Source organism: Prionailurus bengalensis, chromosome B1 (genome assembly GCF_016509475.1).
Source record: "Prionailurus bengalensis isolate Pbe53 chromosome B1, Fcat_Pben_1.1_paternal_pri, whole genome shotgun sequence".
NCBI classification, from domain to species: Eukaryota; Metazoa; Chordata; class Mammalia; order Carnivora; family Felidae; genus Prionailurus; species Prionailurus bengalensis.
The window spans coordinates 46,800,662-46,824,622 of record NC_057344.1 but is presented as its reverse complement, the minus strand read 5'-3'; the positions used below and the strand labels follow the sequence as shown (position 1 = coordinate 46,824,622).

Below are 23,961 nucleotides of genomic sequence, written 5' to 3'. Positions count from 1 at the left end.
TAACTTCCTGTGAATGACAAACTTAAAAATCATAGTCACTGAAGATCAGGGAATCATTCATGATTGCTAAGAAAATTTGGTTATTTCTGTGGTGCACAGCATAATGTTATACCGTGACATACCAGATTTGTCGAAATTTCATGCAATTTGTAGGACATTCGTATTAATAATATTTACCTATATAATCTAAGAAGCTTTTTTTTAAGTTTTAATTTATTTAAGTAATTTCTTCCCCCAGTGTGGGACTTGAACTCATGACCCTAAGATCAAGAGTCAGATGCTCTTCAGACGAAGCCAGCCAGACACCCCAAATATGACCTAAGAAGATTTATTACCATTTGTTTGACAATATTTCCCATGGAATTAATAGACCAAATAAGCCTAATTAGTGTAACTTACCTCTTTCTCTTTTTCCCTCCCCCTCTTTTTAATATGCAGGGAGAACAAATCTTTTGAGACATTTCACGGGTTCCTAAAAGTTAGTTTGAGGCCAAAAAGACTTCATTTAGAAACTGAATTTTGGGAATTTTGTCTGAAATACCAAAAAGCTTTAGACATTTTACTAGGATTGCAGATAACTATGAAAAATACTGAATTCTCCATTTAACCAAACTGACAAAAAGATTTCAGAGACAAGTATCGAAGGGTACTTAGTCTAAGCCAGACTCCACTCTTTTAATATCAGAATATTTGAGTTTACTTAAGTAATCAAAGAACCTGATGATAAAGATAATATGAAGCACAGGTAATTAATTTGATAAAACATTAAATATTTGTTTCTAAGTGAATTACTTAAAAGGTAAAAACCTTTCACAAATCTTATCAAGAGCCGACTGATAGTCCAAGAAACTTTGTCCTTCCAGCAGATTTAGATTTATACAAGCACACTATTGGTATTAAAGCTTAATTTTATTTTTTTTTATTTTTTAAAAAAAATTTTTTTTTCAACGTTTATTTATTTTTGGGACAGAGAGAGACAGAGCATGAATGGGGGAGGGGCAGAGAGAGAGGGAGACACAGAATCGGAAACAGGCTCCAGGCTCTGAGCCATCAGCCCAGAGCCTGACGCGGGGCTCGAACTCCCGGACCGCGAGATCGTGACCTGGCTGAAGTCGGACGCTTAACCGACTGCGCCACCCAGGCGCCCCTAAAGCTTAATTTTAAAACTCATAATAATTCAATTTGTAGCCAACTCTATCATTCAAGATTACTTTTTTTTTTTTTCCTAACTTCCTGGTCAACTTTCTTTGCCCATAGTTGGTGCTTCATTTTCCTCCTTCCCATTCTGAAATAACCATTTAGGCAAAATCACCTTCCTCCCCTCCCCTCCCTTTCATGTTTGTTTATTTTTGAGAGAGAGAGAGAGAAACAGGCAGAACACTAGCAGGGGAGGCACAGAGAGAGGGAAACAGAATCTGAAGCAGCTGAACTGTCAGCACAGAGCCTGATGCAGGGCTTGAACCCATGAACCGCAAGATCATGGCCTGAGCCAAAGTTGAAAGCTTAACTGACTGAGCCACTCAAGTGCCCCTCACTTTCATTTTCTTCCACAAAAATGCATCTCTGTACCTTGTACCTTTTCTAACAAAGACAATTTTACTTACATGTAGAATTTTCCTTACATATAGAATTTTTTGTCCCATTATTTTTAGTAGCTTTAATTGTACATTAGAATTCTTAACCCTTAGAAACTTCAATTTCTAGTTAAAACCAAGCGCTTGCAAACTGTCATAACAACATTCTTTAAATTGGCAAATTTGTGGGGTGCCTGGCTGGCTCAGTTGGTTAAGCATCTATCTAACTTGGGCTCAGGTCATGATTTTGCATTTGGTGGGTTCGAGCCTTGTGTCAGGGTCTGTGCTGACAGCTCAGAGCCTGGAGCCTGCTGGGGATTCTGTGTCTCTCCCTCTCCCCTTCCCTCAGTCTGTGTCTCCCTCTCTCTCTCTCTCTCTCTCTCTCTCTCTCTCTCTCTCTCTCTCTCTCAAAAATAAATATTAAAATACATTGGCAAATTTGTGAATTTATTTCAAAATTTCTTTGAAGCATATACTTTCTCATAGTACAGTTTATTTTGTATGTGGCACCAGACATTTTTAGTGATAGATTCTATATATCTTTAGTTTGTCTGTAATAAGAAGCCCAAAGTGGAAAAACTTGCATTCAGTAACCATTGTTCCTGTGTTTTATTTGCAAATGATCTAGATAGTCCACGAAATGCCATTTTTTAAACCTAGCACAACTTTTACCAGTGGAAGTCAAATAAATTTAGCTATTTTTAAGTAAACATGACATAAAACAATAATTGTTGAAAAGTTTCCCTAAAAATTCTCATCCTACTTATATCTATTTAACACACCTTTTTAACAACAATTTTTAGATTCCTTTTGAAGATCACATGAGACACTAAAGGAGTTAGCCATCATCTTATCTTTCTTAAGTTATCTTAAGTTACTTTGACAAGTTTTGTAAGAGATAGCTTGAGTTTGACTTTTAGTAAACACAGAATATAAATAATTGTACTTAATGCTGATAACTCTAAAAGATATGTCTGTATTTAATAAACCAAGATAATCAGGGGGCACCTGGGTGGCTCAGTCGGTTGAGAATCAGACTTCAGCTCAGGTCATGATCTCGTGGTTCGTGATTTCAAGCCCCACGTTGGGCTCTGTGATGACAGCTCAGAACCTGGAGCCTGCTTCGGATTCTGTGTCTCCCTCTCTCTCTGCCCCTTCCCCACTCATGTTCTGTCTCTCTCTGTCTCTCAAAAATAAATAAGTAAATAAAATAAAAATATATAAATAAAACATTTTAAAAATAAACCAAAAAATTAAACTAGCTTTTATTTACCAGAAAACTCATATGAGATCTTGTGAACTTAACATTTGAGTTAATTTCCATTATATTTGTGAGATTTAGAATTATTGAATATGATAAGCATTTATTTGTCTTTCAGCCAATTAAATAGAGCTCTTCACAAATTAATTTTGGCAATAACATCTGGAGGTAGAAAATGTCATGTATATATAACATATGTCCACCAACAAATATAAAAAGGCAGACACAGAGACTCCATAACTTCCGTTATAAAATTCTAGCTATAAATCAAGTGCAATACAAAACTCACTCGTTTATGAATCCTGGTGTCTCTGGCAGGTGGAACAAGATAAAGTTACCCACTTAAGTGGTTCAAGGTTTTTACTAATATTCATGGAGAAGTCTTTTCTTTTTTTAATGTTTATTTATTTTTGAGAGAGAGAGAAAGTGTTGGGGAGGGGGGTGGACAGAGAGAGGATCCAAAGTGGACGCTGTGCTGATAGCAGGGAGCCCCAAGCGCATCTCCAACTCAAGAGCCATGAGATCATGACCTGAGCCAAAGTCCGATGTTTAACCAACTGAGCCATCCAGACATCCCTGTGGAGAAGTCTTTTAAGATTTGTATTTGCCCTTGACAAGTGATCTTATGAAGGCTGTGGGCCAGATTTGGGCAAAGGAGCTTTTGTAGCAATCTCACCTCCTTTTTTTTTTTTTTTTTAGTCTTAGGGTATAGTTTTAATTCCTCCTGGGGTGTTTACACTTCAGAGACATGGTTAGATTTACATCTTCGAGGGACAGATAAGAAATAATGCATGTTTTCTCCTAAGATGTTTGGAGTGTGTTTGCCTCTGAAATCTAGGGTAATTTTTCCTTTTTTCTTAAGTGCATGACTATTGTGCTTCCATTGTCCTGATTTTTACAGTATCTTCACATGTATGAAGGCAAACAGGAAAGGGTGGGTGGACTTGGGGTTGCTCTTTGAATTAGCATTTTGTGTCTCTCAAGATTCGAGTTGTAACTCAGAAATTGTTGATTCTAACTCTTGTTTGCTTGTTTCTTTTGGTTTGCTTTTGTTTGGCTTACATTCCCGCAAGCTATGTTGAAAGAATTGAGTGGCCTTTTCCGTTGTAAAAATCCATTATTTATAGAGTTTGCTAGCCCACCCAAGCACACGATTTTGAATTTGCCCTTTTATATCAGGGAGAGTAGTGTCTATTAATACATAAATTCCAAGGTTTTTGTGTTCTGAAGCTGCTGGGTTTAGAGCAGTGTGCCTTTGAAAGATCTGTGTAAGGCGTCCAGCAAAGGCCTTTGGATGTTCTCCTGCTTTTTGAGTGCCAAATTTAACCTTAGATCAATTCACCTTAGGGGATAAAGCCTCTCCTTATGTTTGGTTTAGCCCTTGAATATCAGCCTCTAGCTGGACCATTTCCTGGTCATGTGCAGGAGGGCCCAGGGGATTTCTGGCCATCTGTTGCCTCTTTGAGGGAGGTTTTATAGGAGGGGGTTGGGGTGCTGGCTTGTGTGGTAACTACAGTATTATCGTGGTTGGAAAGAGCAACCATTAGTAGCCAAACAAGTTCCCTGTGAGTGGGGTTGTGAATGACCATTAAGCTTTTTTTTTTTTTTTTTTTTTTAATATTTTGGGCAATCTTTTTTTAAATTTTTTTTGAATTTATTTATTTTCAGAGAGAGAGAGTGCTTGCACAAGCAGGGGAGGGGCAGAAAAGAGAGACAGAATCCCAAGCACGCTCTGCACCATCGGCACAGAGCCTGATGCAGGGCTCAAAGTCACAAACCGTGGGATCATGACCTGAGCTAAGACCGAGAGTCCGATGCCCAACCAACTGAGCCAGCCGGGCACCCCTGACCATTAATCTTTTTAATTCCCCTTCAAAACTGGTAGATTCTTCTAAAAGTAGGGATAAAGGGCTCTATAAATGACATCTGCTGCTGTTCAGGGAACTTGAGTTCTTTGAGTGGAAGACCATGATATGTGTATACAAGCCATTGCTTAGGAAGCACTGAAGCTGGTAGAGGCTGATTAGAGAGCCCAGCAAAAAGAGCCTTATTGTTTATCTGAGATAAACTTCTGGGATAAATTTACCCCGGATATACTTCTGATAAATATGCTCCCTGGCCTTCTGCATTTACGTGAGCAACGTCTACATTTTGGGCCTAGAGATAAGGCTGTAGTTCTCTGTAAATCTTGGAGGAAAAGGGAAGCTAAAACAGGCAGCTGAGCATTTAACCCATTTTCTGGGGAAGGTGGAGGTGTTTGGGAGGTAAGGGAATTTGGGGGAGGCAGTAGTGCCAGGTCTCAAAGGGAAATATATGTTGGCTGTGGAGTTTAGTTTTTTTCTAAGTCTAATTTCTGTTCTTTCATCTTATTAAGGGAGTCACTAAGGCTAGCCATTACATTTCTTTGTATCTCCTTTTTCAATTTGGTCTTTCACTAGGAACCAGTAAGACAATTTCTTTAGGATGAAAGCTCTCTATTTTTTTTTTTTTTTTTACCAAATATAGTTTTCTTAATTCAAAGAATCTCGCTATTGACAAGTAAGATCTCTTATTTTTCATAGCTACTCAAACCAATAAACATTTTTATGGCTTAACCAAAGATGCAAGAGGCATCCTAAAGAAGCCCTTATCCAGGGAGTTCACTACAGAGTTAGCCTAAGAAAACAGAGACCTTAGGGTCATGGGTGGTAAGAATGGTGTAGTGGAAATGGTGTCTGTGGTCTCTCACAGGATCATGGGAAACCTCTAGTCACAGACCCACCAATTTGTGACACCAGGAAGGCACTACCGGAATGAGACTTTTCCAGCACTAACAAGACAATGGAGATTGAGATGACAAAGGCCCTTATTAGACTGGGACCCATATGAAAAAATTTCTCTGGGGGCTGGCATTGCTGGACAACAAGGGTGCTCTTGTGAACCTCAGTCTTAGAATGTCAGTCTACTCAATGGGCCACACAACACACACCTGCACTTGCCCCATTCTGCTGGCAGAAACCTGAGAGAATATTCTCACTGGTCACAAAACCAGGCTCTCAGGACATAAAACAAGATGAAAGGAAAACCTATCTGGTTTTTACATAGCAGACCCACAGCAAAGTTTAAACAGACATGCATCCAGGAACTCACCAGTCTGTGAGGCCATCTGGAAATGTCGCCTAATAGAACCTATGCCTGTGTTCTACCCTGTGGTTTTCTCTCTAGGACAATGACATAAAAGACTAAAACAGTGGCCATCGCTTGGAGGAAAGGGATCTATAGTAAACAAGGGTACTCTTAAGAGATTTTTACCAGCGTCGCTATACCAAAGGAACTAGTTCATACAAATATTTTCTCCTGCTAATCTGAATTTGGAAAAAAATAAAAGGACTTTCACCACTTTCACTTCCACCAGATCCTATAGGCAGAGATCCTGGTGACTGTCATGGGAAAAATTCTTATCTTCTCCTGGCCCCTGTCAGAGGTCCCAGGATATCTTAGCTGTAGCAGTTCTGGGGTGAGTAGTGCCTAGTGAGTGGAGGGCTCCATGTTGGTGCATGAGAAGCGAGGGGAGGAACACTTTTCCCTCCTCCATTCTAGGTTCTTTGGCTGGACTCATAATTAAATTGGTATAAGACAGGTTAACAGGAGAAAAAATGGTTAATTTCCTGCAACCCCAGAGAGTTGAGGCTCCCAGATAGGCAGTTGGGGCTTATATGCCATCCTGAGCTGAGGAGAAGAGGTGGGGCTATGAGACTTCAAAGGGGAGGGCAATAATTCATAGGAAGGTGGGAGAAGCAAATGCTCCATCAACAAATGTTTGCCTTGTCATGTGAATCAGCCTTTGTGGTGTAAAAAGTTATCTCTGGTATTAGCTCTGCTCCTGGTCCACACTCTCTAAATTCTTTTAGACAGTTAAAGGAGAAGTAAAAAGCTCTTCTTGAGGCTGTTGGCCTGATTGTCTTCATCTTAAAATAATCCACATGTCAACGTGGTATATTTTTGGGTCACGTATTCTTCTCCCTCTCACTTTGTAAGGAAAAAATACACAAAATTCTTAGGCATTTTTTGTAGTGCTGAGTACTCAGGGTTCTTGCTGTGGCAATTTTTTTTCCTCACAAACAAAATAATCTATTGGATGGAAGTCGACATTAGTCTTTTTCCTATCCTTCCATCTCTGAATTTTCATTTAATAATTAATAATGTGCTAATTATTCTACTATATATTGAGTGCTTATTATATGCTATATAATAACTTGGTAAACTTAAACTTCTTGAATATATACAATGTCTGCAGTACTATAGTATTCTTTTTCTACGTGGAAGGATTTGGAGGATAAAGTAGGTTAGATATCTTGCCTAAGATCTTATAACTAAATGTAAGAGAGACTTAATTTGACTCAAGCTCTAATTCCAAACCCACTTTTGTTCCCTTGTCTCAAGCTGCCTCTTGATAAAAAAAAATACCAGAAGGAACAGTATTTGGGGTTTCTAAAACAACTTGGTATAAATCTGTTTCTGACAGTGTCTGACATCCTCTCTAAGGAGAATAAGGAAACTAAGCCCCCTCTCTTGTACATATTCCACCTCCCAATCAGATGACTGTCACATCAAATCAGGACACACTCTGTTGCTGGTCACTAGTGGCGCATTGTCAGTCCTTACCAAATACCACATCTCGGCAGGCTCAGCTAAATCTGTATATTAGGAAAAATAACAAAGGAATTAAAGGATTTCATCTGAGCATCAAAACTTCATCCTCATATCAACATCTTCTGTGATTTCCAGAAGAAAGATTTTGGTGTGCAAAGAAGTTCATCTCATTAAGAAATGGAAGACAAATCTTATGCCTTTTACTTTTCTTTATGAATCCTCCTCATAAAATATTGATTTTTTTAAAGATGTAAGTTCTTCCCTGCATAAGACCCTTTTTGTCTAGAGCTAACCATTTTAGTCAAAATTCTGTTGCTTGTGGAATAGCATACCTGATCTTTTGATATCTGTAACTCAAAATTGGTGATAAATGAAGGAGTTAATGGATTGGAAGAAATAACGTGTAAGTAAGGTGTAATTAGCATGATTAGGCACTTGATACTGAAACAATGGAATCTATGCATTTAAATTACCTTGTACTTATTTTTAGAGATCTGTAGCTACATTTTTCTTGAAACTGTAAAACAGTTAAAATGGTACAAATGTGAATATGCAGTTTATAAAAGGGTAAATGAAAACAGTTGATAAACATGCTTTAATATTTAGCTTGGCTGGCAACCAAGAAGTGTATGTTAATTAATATTCATTTTACCCATCAATGAACAAATACCACAGAGTGTTTAGTGCTGGTCAGCATGAGGAAAATTGGTAAAGTTCTACAATGTTGGTGGTGATGTCGATTTGCAAAGTCTTTTTGAAAATAAATGTAGCCGCACATCATATGCATTTAATACATATTTGATACAAAGAGAATGGTGACAGAGTTTCATCAGGGCTTGATTTATCTGTTTATTTAGATTTTCTTGTTCTTTACCTTCATGGAACCGACAGTCTAAAGGAAGGTACATTGGTAGGCATGAATGATGACAGAGTAGTACAAAGTATCATGGAAGGATGCAGAAGAGGAATGTATCCCAGAATTTTTGTTATCCCAGTAGGACTTCACATATGATGTATTAACTGAACAGAGCCCGAGGGACGAGAACAGGCTCTAAGAAAACAGGGAGAAATTAATAATGTAGGCAGAAGGAAAGTCATGGTGCAGATAGATCCCATGTGAAGAGCATTGAATCCCTGGAAGAATTGACCATCCCTGTAGCCTCCTGGTGGTGACGTGATTAGGTGTGAAGGGAAACAAGCAGATGAAGTCTGGATCAATGGTAGTAATTCAGATAACAGTGGTAATGATTAGATGCAGGGCATTAGGAATAGGGATGAGAAGCAGTTAGTGAATTAGGAAGATATTTAGGAGACAGAACTAGAAGGGCTTAGTGATAAATTGGATGTGGGTGCTGAGGAGAAAAGTAGGTGATATGCAGCCCTGAGAAACTTGGGGAACCCAGTGACTGCTAAGGTCACTCTTTCATAGAAAGAAGTTAGACCAAAGAATAAATCTGAGGGGCCAAGTATTAAGCTGTGTTTTAGGCATAAGAACTTTGAGGGGTTTGTGGGGACATTTATGTGAATATATCCGTAGGTGTTTTCTTGTACATATTTGAATGTCCAGAGAGAGAAATGGACTGAAGTTACACATTTGAGTCTAATTGGAATATAGATGAGTGGAGCATTATAATATCAATGTAAAATTAAAGTTTGGAAATAACGCTTATATAGTAAGGAAATGGCAAGATCAAAACTGATGTATTTCTCAATCATTAAAAATCTGGTTAAAAAATCAGATTAATGAAAAATGATACCATGACAAAATGAAATAACATCTCACGAATATGCATAGAAAACCCAAATATTCAATAGATGTCTGATAAAGAAAGCTACGGGAATGAAATATACCAAACTATGAATACTGATAATCTTTGGGAATTGGGTGACAATGGATAACAATGTTTTGGGGAATATATATACTTAGTGTTTTTTTTTCTGTAATTTTATGTCTCATAATAAGACATACTTTGCAATAGAAAACATACCATAAAAATGTTAAAAGACTACGCTTTTTGTGTTTGATTTTACTAGAACATTGTCAAGCTACAGGGTCATCATGAAAGAGATTTTACAAGATTATATTCTGGGTAAAATTTCTCAGTAGATGATAACACAAGACTTAGTTGTAAATGTTGTCTTTTGTATCCTGTCCAAATGAAAGCAGCATAGCATAATGCGGAGAATATTATTGTAGATGTCAACAGAGAGATTTCAACTTAAGTTTGCTCCTTGTAGCTCTTTGACAAGTTGTTTCACCTCTGTGGGCCTGAGATAAGAGTTGGCCCAGATTTTATCTAAGATGAACTACCACTCTGTTTTGCCTGAGTCCAGTTTACATACAAAAAAAAAAAAAAAAGTATCAAACCATGTTGCAGTCTAATTGTCCCATATTAAAATTTTGAGATCTGTGATTTATGAATCACCATCTGAGTTTTTCAAATGTGACCTGACATGTAATGGAAGTGTGTTTCTTTCAAAGGGAATTTAGTGTTTGTTCCTTATGCTTTTGTTTCCCACCTTTTGTTTCTTCTTTTTGTCATAAAAAGATTGAAAGTCTCTGCCGTATTCGTGTGCAGAACATAAAACACGAAGCTCTTCCTGAAAGGTAATTTTCCAAGAATGAAAAATATGAGAATAGTGTTTGATTGTTTGGTTTTCTGTCATTCAACGTTGCATTAAAACAACCATTTTTCCATAACTATGAATGGCCTCACTCTTGAAAACTGTCAGTTACAAATGAAAAGCGATAACACTTTGAAAAGCAAAACCTTTCCCAAATCCCACTAGGTTTTTGGAAGAATTTGAAAACTAGTCAGTGATACACATTCATACACAAATGTATCCATTGTTGGGGGGGAAAATTAAGAAACAGTTTCTAAGCTTCATCTTATCTACTATTCTCAGCGAAATATTACTACATTTTAGAATGAATAAGTTTTAGAAATCTTATAATCTAACCCTTTACATTTTTTCCTAGGGGCAGATTTGTTAGTTTTTCCCTGATTTATGAATTTCCATACAATACAAGTTAGACACTATGAAGTGAAATCTGGAAGTTGCCATAGTTTATGGAGCCTTTTATATTCCTTCACAGGAACAAAGAATTGTTTATGTATATATTCACACACCTACAACATATGTGTTTACATATTTATATAGGTATATAATTCTATTTGTGTGTGTGTGTGTGTATATATATATATATATATATATATATAATTCTCTTTTTTAATGTTTATTTTAGAGCTCGTTTAAAAAGTGTGGTGAAAGCAAACAAAAATTTAAATCCCACTAATCTCATCACACATATAGAATCATTGGACCACATTTGGCCTCTTATTTCAGAGTCCCTTTGGAAAAACTCTTATCACGGGAACAAGTGTCTCATGCTGAATCTGATTGTACACTGAGTGTTTCTGTTAAGGAATAAGGCCTGCCATCAGGCATACTACAAAACCTCTTGACTTAGACGCAATGTCAGAAGTCTGTTTTTCGTATAGGTCAAGTGAGAACCCAAGTGGTGGTCACTTTAAAAACAGAAACAAAACCTTTCCCTGTGGCCTTGGGAGATAGACTACTTTTGTTGGTGTGGCTGCAAGAATAACTCCATCCCATGGATCAGAGCAAATGTGGTTTCTCCCTCATTCATAGTGTACACAAAGAATTAGTTTAACCTGGCTTCGGGGCCCATGTTGTTAAACCAAGAATGTTCTCTTTCTGTAATTTGGAGGCTACTCTGTGTCTACATCTCAGAAAGCTCTTAGTCAAAGACACATAGAAACAGAGATGTTAGAGCCGATTAGGGCCACTGATTTAGCACAGGTATCAAAGCAAACTCTTTAAAATGTGAGTTCTTTTCTTTTTTAGTTTTTTTTTTAATGTTTATTTTTATTTTTTAAAGGTTTATTTTATTTATTTTGAGAGAGAGAGTGAGAAGGGGAAGGGCAAAGAGAGAGGGAGAGAATCCCGAGCAGTCTCCATACTGTCAGCACGGAGCCCAACATGGGGCTCAAACTCACGAGCTGTGAGGTGAGCTGAAGCTGAGCTGAAGTCAGACACTTAACCGACTGAGCCATCTAGGTGCCCCCAAAATGTGATTTCTAATGAAGATATATTTAATTGTCCCTAAGTTTCTAACTTGCATTCCATGGTACATGCCATGACCTCAGTTGGAATGCCTTCTCCCATTTGTTTCCCTGTTTAATTCCTATGTCCCATCTGTGCTGAAATGTTTTCTTCCTCATGATGTTTGCCACAAACTCTCCCAAGGCAAGTTGGGCTGCCTTTCCACAGTGCTCCTCTCACATTGTGTGTATACTTCCAATATACTGTTTGCATGTTTGTTGTTGCTAATTTTTTGTGTCTAATTTAGTGTGTGAGCTCCTTGAGTAAATTAACTGTGTCCTATTCATCTTTGGATCTCCAGAGAACATTGGCTGACCTTAGTAGGCATGGACACATATGTCAACTTAAAAGAAATTAATATATTAAGGTAAACTATGAAAATTTAGGGAGCAGTGAATGTGCTTTTCTAAGCTCTCCGGAAATCTAAAGTTTCTGGTTCGAGGGACCAAGAACAGAGAAACTCTCCATGTTTCTTTGTGTTGTAAAGATCGTGTACGATCTTCTACTCTGCAAAATTTAAGATCTGCTCAATGCAATAATATCTTAGACTGACAGTAAAGAAGAGTGACACAGGTAAAGTGAACCATGCAAATGTAGGGAAATATAAAACATTGCAATTTTATTAGATGTTGGGAAGAAGGTGGAATAGTTTGAGTTTGAAAAAGAAATCTCTTATTGAGGCCTAGGGAAAGAGTCTGTGTTTCATAAATCGCATTAAATATTTGGTATGTAAAATTCTGGCTTTGCTCTTTCACTCTGTGGGTGCCATGCATCCCCAGTCTAATTAAATAACCATATGGAGACAAGCCACATTTCTGTAAATGAAAGCAAAGAACCCCGGCTCCATTTTGTTGTCTTAGATTATGTAACTTGGTTTCCCTCGTCTGGCTCTGCTCTGACTCGCATATTGTGGACCAGTATGTTCACAGACATTGAGTGGAATTTAAAGAGCAATTTCGAAGGTGCCTTCATTTATATATTGCAGTGACAGGGGCTCTGGAATGCTATGACATCTCCTGTGGTTAATAAGTGCCTGCCTATTAAAAGGAAATGGTATGGGGATCTGGCCAGCAGAAGATCCATCGTGTGTTGTCACACTGCTTTGCATGGCAACCAAGTGCCTGGTGTATGGCATACACATTTGCTACATGTTTATTGAATAAATGCTTCACAGCATGTTTTCATGGGTTTTGACCTAACAGAGTTATGCTAACATACAAGTGGGTACCAAATAGTAAAAACAGGTTACAACCAGCAGTTCCTATCATGGGGGCTCCAGATGAAAATAATAGTCATCATCACGAAGCTGAAATATGAATATTAGTACAAATATTAGGATACTAAGCTTGGGAATGGAAATCATAGAGATCGTAATTATAAATATGTTTCTTTTTTGTAAAAGTTTATTTATTAGAGAGAGGGAGATAGAGCATGTGGGGGGAGGGGCAGAGAGAGAGAGAGGGAGAGAGAGAATCCCAAGCAGGCTCTGGCTGTCAGTGCAGAGCCAGACGCAGTGCTTGATCTCATGAACTGTGAGATCATGACCTGAGCCGAAATCAAGAGTTGGACGCTTAACCAACTGAGCCACCCAGGTACCCCATAAATGTCTTCCTTTTGTTTTCTGTTCTTTATCGAGACAATGATGTCAATGGTGGTGGTAGTGGTGGCATATTTTATTTATATAACATTTAGCCATTTACTGTGTACTTTTTATCTATGTTATCTCACTTTTAACATCATAAAACACTAATAAACTTTTTTCACTAATGAATTTTAATCACTCATTTTTTGTTTGTTTTTGAGAGAGAGAGGGAGGGTATAGGGGAGGGTCAGAGAGAGAATCTTAAGCAGCCTCCACACTCGGTGTGAAGCCTGATTCTGGGCTGGATCCCACTACCTTGAGATCATGACCTGAGCCAAAATCAAGAGTCAGATGCTTAATTCACTGAGCCATCCAGGTGCCTCTAATCACTCATTTTTAATTTTTTTTTAATGTTTGTTTATTTTTGGGAGAGAGAAAGAGACAGTGCGCACAGGGGAGGAGCAGAGAGAGGGAGACACAGAATCTGAAGCAGGCTCCAGGCTCTGAGCTGTCAGCACAGAGCCTGATGTAGGGCTCGAACCCATGGACCGCAAGATCATGACCTGAGCTGAAGTCAGACGCTTAACTGACTGAGCCATCCAGGTACCCCATCACTCATTTTTATGAATGAGACAAATAGAACCTCATAATTAAGTTCTTCAAGGTCACAGAGGTACCTCAAAGTCAGATTATTTGATTCTAATCTTCCTCGCTTTTGCCAGATGTAGTCTTTGTTTTATGGTAGGTTTATTGGGTGGACATTGAAACAAATATGAATGTTTTGTACCAGGGAGAATATAGGCATACTTTGAAGCTAGAAGAGGGAAAAAAAAAAGAAGTGCATTGCAAATTACTCTTGGAAAAAAAATGAAAATAATTTAAAATTTCTCAAGGCCCTTTAAAGCTCAGCTTCATTTATACTCTAACGCCATGCAATGCCATGCTGATAGTCCAGGGTCTTATGAATCCCACTTTGGAATGACTCTGGCCTCCAGTATGCCCAGTCCTGTTACAGACTGAAAGATCAACCAGTGGACTGTTGGCCGTTTTGTAGGGTTAAACATGATAGAATGGCAATCCCCTGACCCCAGTCTCTTTTTCTTTCTGAGGTTCACTATCTCCTTTTATACTCCTTGTTATTTTAGTTTTAGTGGTTAAAATTCCTGCTTAGAGATGAAACTTTTTCCGGATGACACATTGAAAAAGCTTTCTCATTACTTTATTCTCTAGCACTTACTCTTTGCCTTCTTTGTTTTCTGAGCTTAGTGAGGATGGCTAGTCATTTGATTTTAATTAGTTAAGCACTCACTGTGCTGTTCTCTCAAAAATATTTTTCTTGGGGCGCCTGGGTGGCTCAGTTGGTTAAGTGTCCAGCTTCGGCTCAGGTCATGATCTCATGGTTCATGAGTTCAAGCCCCACATCAGGCTCTGTGCTGGTCATGTAGAACCTGCTTCTCATTCTCTTTCTCTGTTCCTACCCTGCTCATGCTCTCTGTCTCTGTCTCTGTCTCTCTCTCTCAAAAATATATAAAAATTAAATAAAAATGTTTCTTTTCTCAAGACCCCCTCTAGACTGTGTCCATAATATACCCCTTCTGACCTGGAATCACAGTCCTGCTAACAGGATAACTGTGAGTGATCTGTAAGATGTATATTATACTTAATGCAAGCTGTGAGTTAACACACAGGTAATATTTTATATCTACTCTTGGTTTTACCAACTGCATGCTACTGCCATAAGGCACTCACTCAACGTATCAGGCTAGAATGAAGTTGTGAGGTGATTGGAGTCCAAGACCTGAGTTCAAATGTGGAGCCCCATTTACCAGCTGTATGACCTTAGATGAGGCACATAATTGAAGCATTTTTGCAAATGCAAAACCGGATACTTACCATCCCACCACAGAGTTTGTATGAAGCTTAAGTGACCTAATCCATGAAGAAGGCATATCACAATTATCTCCAATCATTCAGTAAATGGAAGCTCTTACTTTTGCTCTCTGCTGTCCTAGTTCCCATGTTTTTTAGCTCTCCAAAATTCTTTTTAAGTTTATGTATTTATTTTGAGAGAGAGCACAAGCAGGGAAGGGGCAGAGAGAGAGCAAAAGAGAGAATCCCAAGCAGGCTCCAAGCTGTCTGTGCAGAGCCTGATGAGAGGCTCAATCTCACAAACGCAGAGATTGTGACATGAGCCTAAATCAGGGGTTGGAACTTAACCCATCGAGCCATGCAGACGCCCCTGTCCCAAATTCTTTAACACTGAGGGTGTTGGATTTCAATAAAGTGAAGCTTGGAGCTCTGGCTTTGTTTAAAAAGGAAGATCTTGGGGCACCTGGGTGGCTCAGTTGGTTAAGCGACCGACTTTGGCTCAGGTCATGATCTCACAGTTTGTGAGTTCGAGCCCCACGTTGGGTTCTGTGCTGGCAGCTCAGAGCCTGGAGCCTACTTCAGATTCTATGCCTCCCCCTCTTTCTCCCCCTCCCCTGCTCATGCTCTGTGTCTCTCTGTCTCTGAATAATAATTGTTAAAAAAATAATTAAAAAATAATTAAAAATAAATAAATTTTAAAAAGGAAGATCTCATTGTAGCAATGAAGATTATTTTCTGCAAATACAACAGAAAATCTTACTATTAGTAGCTTAAATAAGTAAATATTTAAAAAAAATTTTTCTGGAGGGGGATGCCTCGTGGTGTTATTTCCGTCTGTACGTTGTCGGAGCTGGTAGCTCTGTGCTCCTCTGGGATTTTTTTTTCCTCTTGATCTTCCCTAGTTAAGGCAGGGACAAAGGGAGAAGGGACAGTACCCACCATACCTATTTCTTTTATTAGGAAAATAAAAGCTTTCTCAGATATTTTTCTGTTTATGACTCATTTGCTAGATGGTTGTTACATGACCATTCCTACCTGCAAAGAAGTAAACTGAGTTTATGATTTCTCCACCTCTGCTGTAAAAGCAGTATGGGAAAAGGCAGTTAACTGGGTCATATGGTCACCAGCATTTGTCACACCAGGTTTGAAACATTTCTCTGAATTAGAAAGCAGTGGCAGATGCATTGAGATTATAAGAACATTTACCCTGGAGCCCAAAAGTATTCATGCGGTCTTCTATAAAACCATTTATTAAAATAAGTTGCTGCCTCCCACCCCCTTCAAAGAACAGATGCTGTCAGCAACTTCCAAGCGCCTGAAAAGTGCCCACTTCACCTCCTTTTTTTCCCATCACATCCCTTTGGCTTGATGAATCCCCTGAGAATTTCATGAGCAATTTAGTTCTAAGCCACTAAGTGGGGTTGAGCATGGCAGGTCTCTCCAGTGCAAGAAGGAGGTAGATGACCCTCAGCCTTGTGGGGTAAGGAAGTGGTATCTTCCTGGAGGTAAGCCTGCTGGGAAAATCCACCCTTCTAGCATCACAGAAGCCATCTGAAGAGCAGGAATTTGATCCTGAGCCCAGTGAGGAACTTGGAGGAGGGAAGTGGAGCTTGGGAGCAGTGTTAGGTAAACACCACTCCCAACACTTCACTATAGAAAACTAAATCAATCAATCAATCACACTTATTTCATTTCTTTGTTGGAAGGATACAAATAAATGGTGATACATATGCAAATATACCTGTGATCTCACCTTCCCACTGCCACCCCTTTTCTCTTTGTTTCTTGTTTTCATGGATCCTGGCCCTTTTCCTATGCATACATGACTTTGACATGGCTTCAATAATAATTAAGATGTAATGTTATAGTCTGCCTTTTTTGTTTTTTTCCCCTTGTCTGAACATTAAGATTGATCAATTCTTAATGGAGATAGCCAGGACACTTACCTACCTACTTTTCTATTCCACTCTCCTGCTTTGTTTCACATAAAAGCCGAACTTGTTACTTTATTTAAAGGGTATTTATTAAAATAGCGGGAGGGTAGCCTAATTGCACTCAGATCTCTGTTTTGTGAATTGGATGGTGTGAGCTTGATGTATTTTGTGATCTAGTGCCTTTGTCATTTTATTTATTCTGAATAAAGGTGGCCTTTCTATTTATTTAGAGACAGTTATTTATGATGCTCCCTGCCCCCGTTTTAGGAGTTACTTTGGAAATTCGTGCATTGTTACTAGTTAAGTTAAAACGCATCATTCAAAATGTATGCCGGTGGCTATTCATTCAGGCTCCCACCACAAGGTTTGGGTATTCCTTATCAGGTGACCCTTTTCTGCAGCAATGAATTACTTTGGACAGAACGCAAGGCCCTGATGGGAGTGGAACCTGTTTGATGTCTATATAAAATCTCTTAATACCTTTGTCATTTCCTCTAATGCATGGATTTACAAAAGCCTGAGGGGACTTAGTATTTATTGAAGATGGAAATTGGCATGAGCAGTCAGTAACGAAATGAATTAATATATGATCTATTTTATGAAGCCTATTGAAAATATAATTTAAAACTTTAAGAAGAAAAAAAAGTATACCTCTCAGATTCTGTCCTGACCCTTCTTATTCCATATGGCCTAGACACATTTTATTTTCTGAGTTCATTGTACTTTTAAGACATAAACTGTTCTCTTGCTATTTAGGGTACATGCTTTATGATGAATTTTTGAGACTTCCACTTACTTACACATGAGCTGGCTTTTCTATTGCAAATACACTTGGAAGGTCATAGTATCCGAAACTCTTTGGTGTGTGAGGTTTTTTGCCCTTAAGTTGATGTATTTAGTGGGAAAAAATAATTTGGAAAATCAAACTCTTGTTTTCATTCATCATGGTGGCGTACATGGTGTTTGTTCCCCCTGGCAAGACATATTTTTCACAACTCGGTGTCTTTTGTTTTCTTCTTCACACAGAAATATAATTATAGGCAGTAACACCTCTTATGTCCTAGGCCCTTACCCTTTATTTGCATTTGAGGATGCCCTCTAAAACTTAAATTCTTACCCCCCTAATATTGTGGCTTCTGTTTACCTTTGACAATGCTTACTGATGTAGGTTGTTGACTTGAGTGCAAATATAAGAGGGCTGTTTGTTGTCCTGAATTACACTGAAGGTGCACAGAGAGCCAGGTTAGGTCCCTGGACTCACCCTACCTCCTAGGCTCCCTCCTGATGAACTGGATTATTCTCCCAGTGCTTTTTCTAGGTCCCTTTTTCCAGCTTCATCCTGGAGACTGGTTTGCTCTGAATGTGAATAATCCTTTCCAGGGCACAGTTGATCTGGGTACTGAAATTCTTGCTTTCTTCATTCTTTCCCTGGAATGGCCATTGAAGGCACACTTGTTCCCCTGGTCATTTCCACAGTGCTCAGTGTTCAGATCTTGCTTTCGTTGGCTTTGTGCTAGTTTCCTGGGACTTAAGTCCTTGAGAAGTGTAGTGAAGAGGGAGTGAATCAAAATCTTGGCTTCTGTTTTTTTTCCTTTTTATTTTGCTTCTCTCATCAGTTCCCTAAATTTAGGGGAGGGTCATGTCCATTTTTTATCTTTGAAAAAATGTAATTATGGGTCCAAAAGTAAAAGCTTATGGCTGTTCTAGTGATTTGTTTAGTTCATAGCCTTGAAAGTGAGATTCACAGTATATGGAGGGGGGTGTTGAGGGCAGAGAATTTTTTAGCCATGGGCAAGCAGGACAAAAATACATTCCTTTTAGAATGTTCAGTAAGTTGGTGAGGTTTTGGAGAAAACCCTAAGATAGGATGCCAGCCAATCTCCAGTTTTATACGTAGAGAAAGCATTTGTTTTTTGTTTGTTTGTTTGTTTTTAACATGTCTTATGACTGAGTACCCTCCGACAACATCGTCATTATCCACTCTCATTTATAGGAGAACAAAAGCTATTTCCACCATCATTTCGAAGTTTTGAGGCAGCTTGGGGCCGGCGTTGAGGTAACCACTCACCAGACTGGATGTTCAGAATCAGTCTCTCACCCCACAGATACTTGACTCTGTTCTTTCAGCAAAGACCTGCAGACTCACAACTGTGGTTTGAGGGAGTCTCCTATTCCTTATTTTCATTTGTCCCGTGACCCTGAGGGTGTGTTCTGATAATGGTACCATGTTATATAGTTCAGCCTCTAGATGAGAAGTCATCTGCACGGGCCTTACGAGCATACTGTATTCATATGATGCAGTGTTTTTCAGGACAGATTCTTAGAGCCGGTGTGGGCTGTGCTTTGCATCCTGATGTGTGTGCTGTCAGTATGGGAAGCGTTCTAATGGCCTCTTCAATTTCGCAGGAGCTGACAACGGCGAAGCCCTCCCCGAGTCCATCCCCTCAGCTCCTGGGACACTGCCTCATTTCATAGAGGAGCCAGATGATGCTTATATCATCAAGAGCAACCCCATCGCACTGAGGTGCAAAGCGAGACCAGCCATGCAAATATTCTTCAAATGTAATGGCGAGTGGGTCCATCAAAATGAGCACGTCTCTGAGGAGAGTCTGGATGAGAGTTCAGGTAAGAATGGGAAGCAATGGGAGCAGATCCTCACGTTGCTACATTGCTGGGGATAAGTGTGAAAGGCACCCACCAGTTCTTTATTTGAATGAGGTCATATTAACATCATCCAGGAATATAAGATAAAGTGCAATCGCGTGTTTAAATGACTCCACAGCTCGTTGGCTAGTCTTCTCCTCTATGGTACATGGGCATCTTTTTATCCTGCTCTATATAACTTTAACACCCAGTTTGGGATGGAAGTGAATATTCTCACTGGAAATAAAGCCAACCAGTCACTGCTTTCATTATCTTAATTCTAAATATTTTTGGAGGCAGATCTACTGAACACGTTTTTAAACAGCATAATTTTAGTTGCTCTGATCTTCCCCCCTAGATATTATTCTTGGGTACTTCATTCCCCATGGTTGGTGGTTTCTGGGCCTTCTTTAGGTTCCTTTGGTAACTGGTAGAGCCCACATTTGATTACCAGATTTGAGTGGGATCTCCAGTATGAAAGAATTTAGGGACCTTCTTTATTAATTTGGCTAATATGGCTGATGAGTGGTGATAAGAATAATGACTACCAGCTGGTGTTTACTGAGCACTTACTGTGTACCAGGTCCCATGTAAACATTTGACACACATTATCTCACTGTCATCACAACAGCCCTCGGGTAAATCACACCATCATTACCTTCTTATAGATAAGGAAACTGAGACTCAAAGACATTAGGTAAACTACTGTAGGCTTGTGCTAGAACTGAAAGCAAAATCATTGGACTTAAAAGTTCCAAAATTTGTAAGTTGTTAAATTTTAGTGTATAACAGAAACTGCATATGCTTTTGAATTCTGGCTGCTCGGACTACCTGAAAATGTAGCCTCACCCTAAATCCAAACTGCTCTCACCCTAAATTACTGACTTTGTTAGTCCTGAGTCACTCTCTAGATGACAGATTTTGAATAAGTCAAGCAGCCTGAGTATAATTAGGAAGTTGCAAGTCAGCTTCATTTATTAACTATATACCACTGCTCTTCTATATGCTAATGGCCTTTCAGAGTGTTCAAAGAAGGCTAAGATACAAACACTAATCTCTGAGGCTTGATTCCTGCTGATAAGTGGAAGTCCATTATGCCCATAAGTGCACTTATCCTATGGAGGATTAAAAAAAAAGATTATGCCTAATTAGGATTATCAGGAAAGGTGTGGAAGCATTCACATTTGAAAGGGACATTGATGACTAGGTAACTTAATTAGGTGTAATAGATGCTACACTAAATGGGAGAGAGAGGGGTCTCAGTAGCCTGGATGTCAACATTAGTAAATGAAAGAAAGCTTAGTATCTCTTCAGCTGGAAGTTTGATCTGGTTGAGATAGAATATTGGTGTGGAATAGCAGCTGATGGCTGGCAAACTTCATTCATTAGAGGGCTCAAAAGACCTCAAATATGAAGCGAAGAGTACCTTACTTTTATGAGTATCTTGGTGATGGTGGGGATTGATTATATTGACGTTTGAGAACGCGATGGCTGGAGCTCTGCTTTGTGAAATGAGTCTGCACAGGTGTTTGGAATGGTAAGAAGCAAGAATGGATGAGTCAGGAGACTTGGATATTTCAGTTGGGGGAAAGAAAGGTCTGCTTTGAGTGGTGGCCACAGAACTAAGAAGTGGACTTCTGATGTGAGAAGCACTTTAATAAATCAGACTTAATAGCTGACTGACGGGGGTGTCTGGGTAGCTGGCTTAGTTTGTTAAGTGTCGGATTCTGGGTTCCAGCTCAGGTCATGATCTCTTGGTTTGTGGGTTCGAGCCCCTGAGAGCATGGAGTCTGCTTGGGATTTTCTCTTCTCTATCTCTCTCTGTTTCTCTCTGTCTCTGTCTCTCTGTCTCTCTGTCTCTCTGTCTCTCTCTTCTCTCTCCCCCTGCCACCCCACGTCTCTCTCTCAAAACAAATAAATAAACTTAAAAAAATAGCTAACTGATGGAATCAATGAAGAAGATGGAATATTAATCTCAAAAGAAGCAGAAGGGGGGTGGGTACTATTGCTGTGAGTGATTACATTAGCAAGGAGAAAAGGCTGAGATCATTGGACAAGCTGAATTTGAAATACTTAGGAGAGATCATTAAGAGCTGTAGAACTGGAGCTTGTAGAGTTCAGAGCTAGAACAGTAGATGTGGTGGTCATCCAGAAATAACAAAGCCATGGAAATGAGTTGTCCACAGGCAGTAAGGAATATGAAAAGGAAATGGATCCAGAGAGTGACTTCCTTAGGAGTCAGGAAGAGGAGTATCAACAGGTAACAAACAAGCAACCAGATTACACTCTGTTCCAAAGCAAGAAGTGAAACTTAGTTCCAAAAGATCTTCAGGTAATATTGTTGCTGCCTGGGGATCAATAAAGAAGACAGAACTAAACATTATATGTGTGTGTATGTATGTGTGTGTGTGTGTGTGTGTGTGTGTGTGTGTATACACACACATGCACATATATATATACACGCACATGTATATATTATACGCACATATATATACACACATGTATCTATACACACACACACACACACACACACACACAAACCTTATAGAATTCTGAACTCATTTGGGACTGCAGTATAAATGCATAACTTCAAAAGGTAGAGAAACACCTAAAACTTTATCACAATTTCCTCTTGCAGTTTGGAACCAATATGAGGAAGGAAAAAAAATGGGTCTGCTTTAGAGATGTTGTTCTTCTGACCAAAAGCATGCTTGGAATTCTGGAATCTAGATCTGAGAGCTGGAAGGGACCTTAGTAATAACCTAGCAGCCCTGTTTTACAAAATACAAATCTTCAGTTCCAAGAGCTACAACTAGTTTATGGCATAGCTGTTTCTAGAACCCAGATCTCCTGGTTTCTACTTCAGATATATTTCCTCCACACTATAAGCCATCTTTACATACAGATTCCTGTGCTTTCCTTCCTAATAAGAATTTTCACAAATTCCCTTACTGACATAAGGATGGCTTTTAGCCCATGGCTCATCATTTTCCATCGTGAAGCTTTTTCATATTTCCATTTCCAAGTTTATAATCCCATAGTTATTCCTTTGGGATTTCTTTATCCTTCATTATTTCTGCCATCTCTGTGAGAGTCAATCCTTTTTCCTATGTCATGTTTCTGGTAGACAAGAGTTTATAGCAACTGAAGATACAGAGAAATTTCTAGGATTGCAAATATATAGTATCTTTCTTCAAATGATTTAACATAATTCAGGCAAAAGAGGAAGACAGAGCCAACCTCAGTGTCAGCAAAATGTCTGCATTTGTGCCCCCAGGATTGGGATCTTAGATACTCCATGCATTGGGAGAGACTGAGTCATGAGCAGAGCAGCCCCATTTATCTTGGTGTGTACACTTGAAAGGAAGATTCTGAAATCTGGGAGAGGGCAACAAAGGGAAGAGCATTTGCCATGTGAGCAAAAGCCTGTAAAACAATGGGAGAATGTGAAAGGCTTATATATCTTATATTAGTCCAACTGGAAAGGACTCAAATACCAGTGCCTCAATGAGGCTGTGTTTTATTGTCCGATGTTTCTGGCCTAGATTCTGTCCAGTAATGAACTCACAATAGCAGAATCCCATTGGGTAAACTGCTCCAAATGAAAGATGGGAAGAACATTGAAAATGGCCAGGTATTTTTTTTATACCAGTCCTAGAAAATCCTATATCCATTCTCATTGGAAGACCTCTTGATAAGTATTGCAAGCCAATTTAACACTGCACCCTCTTGTAATTTCGCAACATTCTGTTTTGTTATTGCTTCCCCCTTTTAATTCCCCTAGCATTGCTAGGCAACTCCATGTCTTGCAAATAGCAGCGTTGATTACATTCTCTGTTTCCATGTAAAAGTCTCTTCTCTCCACTTAAAGAAAAAAAGAAAAAAAAAAGACCAATAAAAAGTCACGAATTTCAAAGGAACTGGGAAGAAAAAAAAAATCATAAATGACAAAACCTGAAAAGATTATATACCAATTTTTTGTTGAGAAAGAATTTAAATTTTAACAGCTACCTTTTTGGAAAGAATTTAATAAGTACAACCTTTTCTTCCAAGTCATTTTGATTGAATCAATAGGAAAAAAAAAATGTCTCTCCCTAAACAGTTTTCTTCTGTGTAGTTAATGAAAATCGCTGTCTACTGCACACTGCAATTATGTTTCCTAAGCTCTGTATTAATAGAAGAATAGTGGAAATCAGAGCAAGATGAGTGCAGATGGTGTATGTCGAGCCAATACATAAGTGCAATTAAGGTTGGAAGCAAAATGGCCTCAGGTATTGAAAAATAGATGCATTACTTCCCTTGGGTTCTTCAGTGTGGAGCTCCAGCACAGGGCTTGAC

At 38.9% G+C, this 23,961-nt stretch overlaps 1 protein-coding gene across 9 annotated transcripts in view; it reads left to right on the top strand.

Annotated features, from left to right (window-relative positions):
* UNC5D (unc-5 netrin receptor D) overlaps positions 1-23,961 on the top strand; it is a 552,225-nt gene that overhangs the window by 298,537 nt on the left and 229,727 nt on the right. For all 9 annotated transcript variants that reach the window (XM_043564469.1, XM_043564514.1, XM_043564523.1 and 6 more), the window contains exon 2: positions 19,387-19,605. In XM_043564469.1, the coding sequence (XP_043420404.1) occupies positions 19,387-19,605 (219 nt within the window). The remainder of the gene's footprint in view (positions 1-19,386; positions 19,606-23,961) is intronic.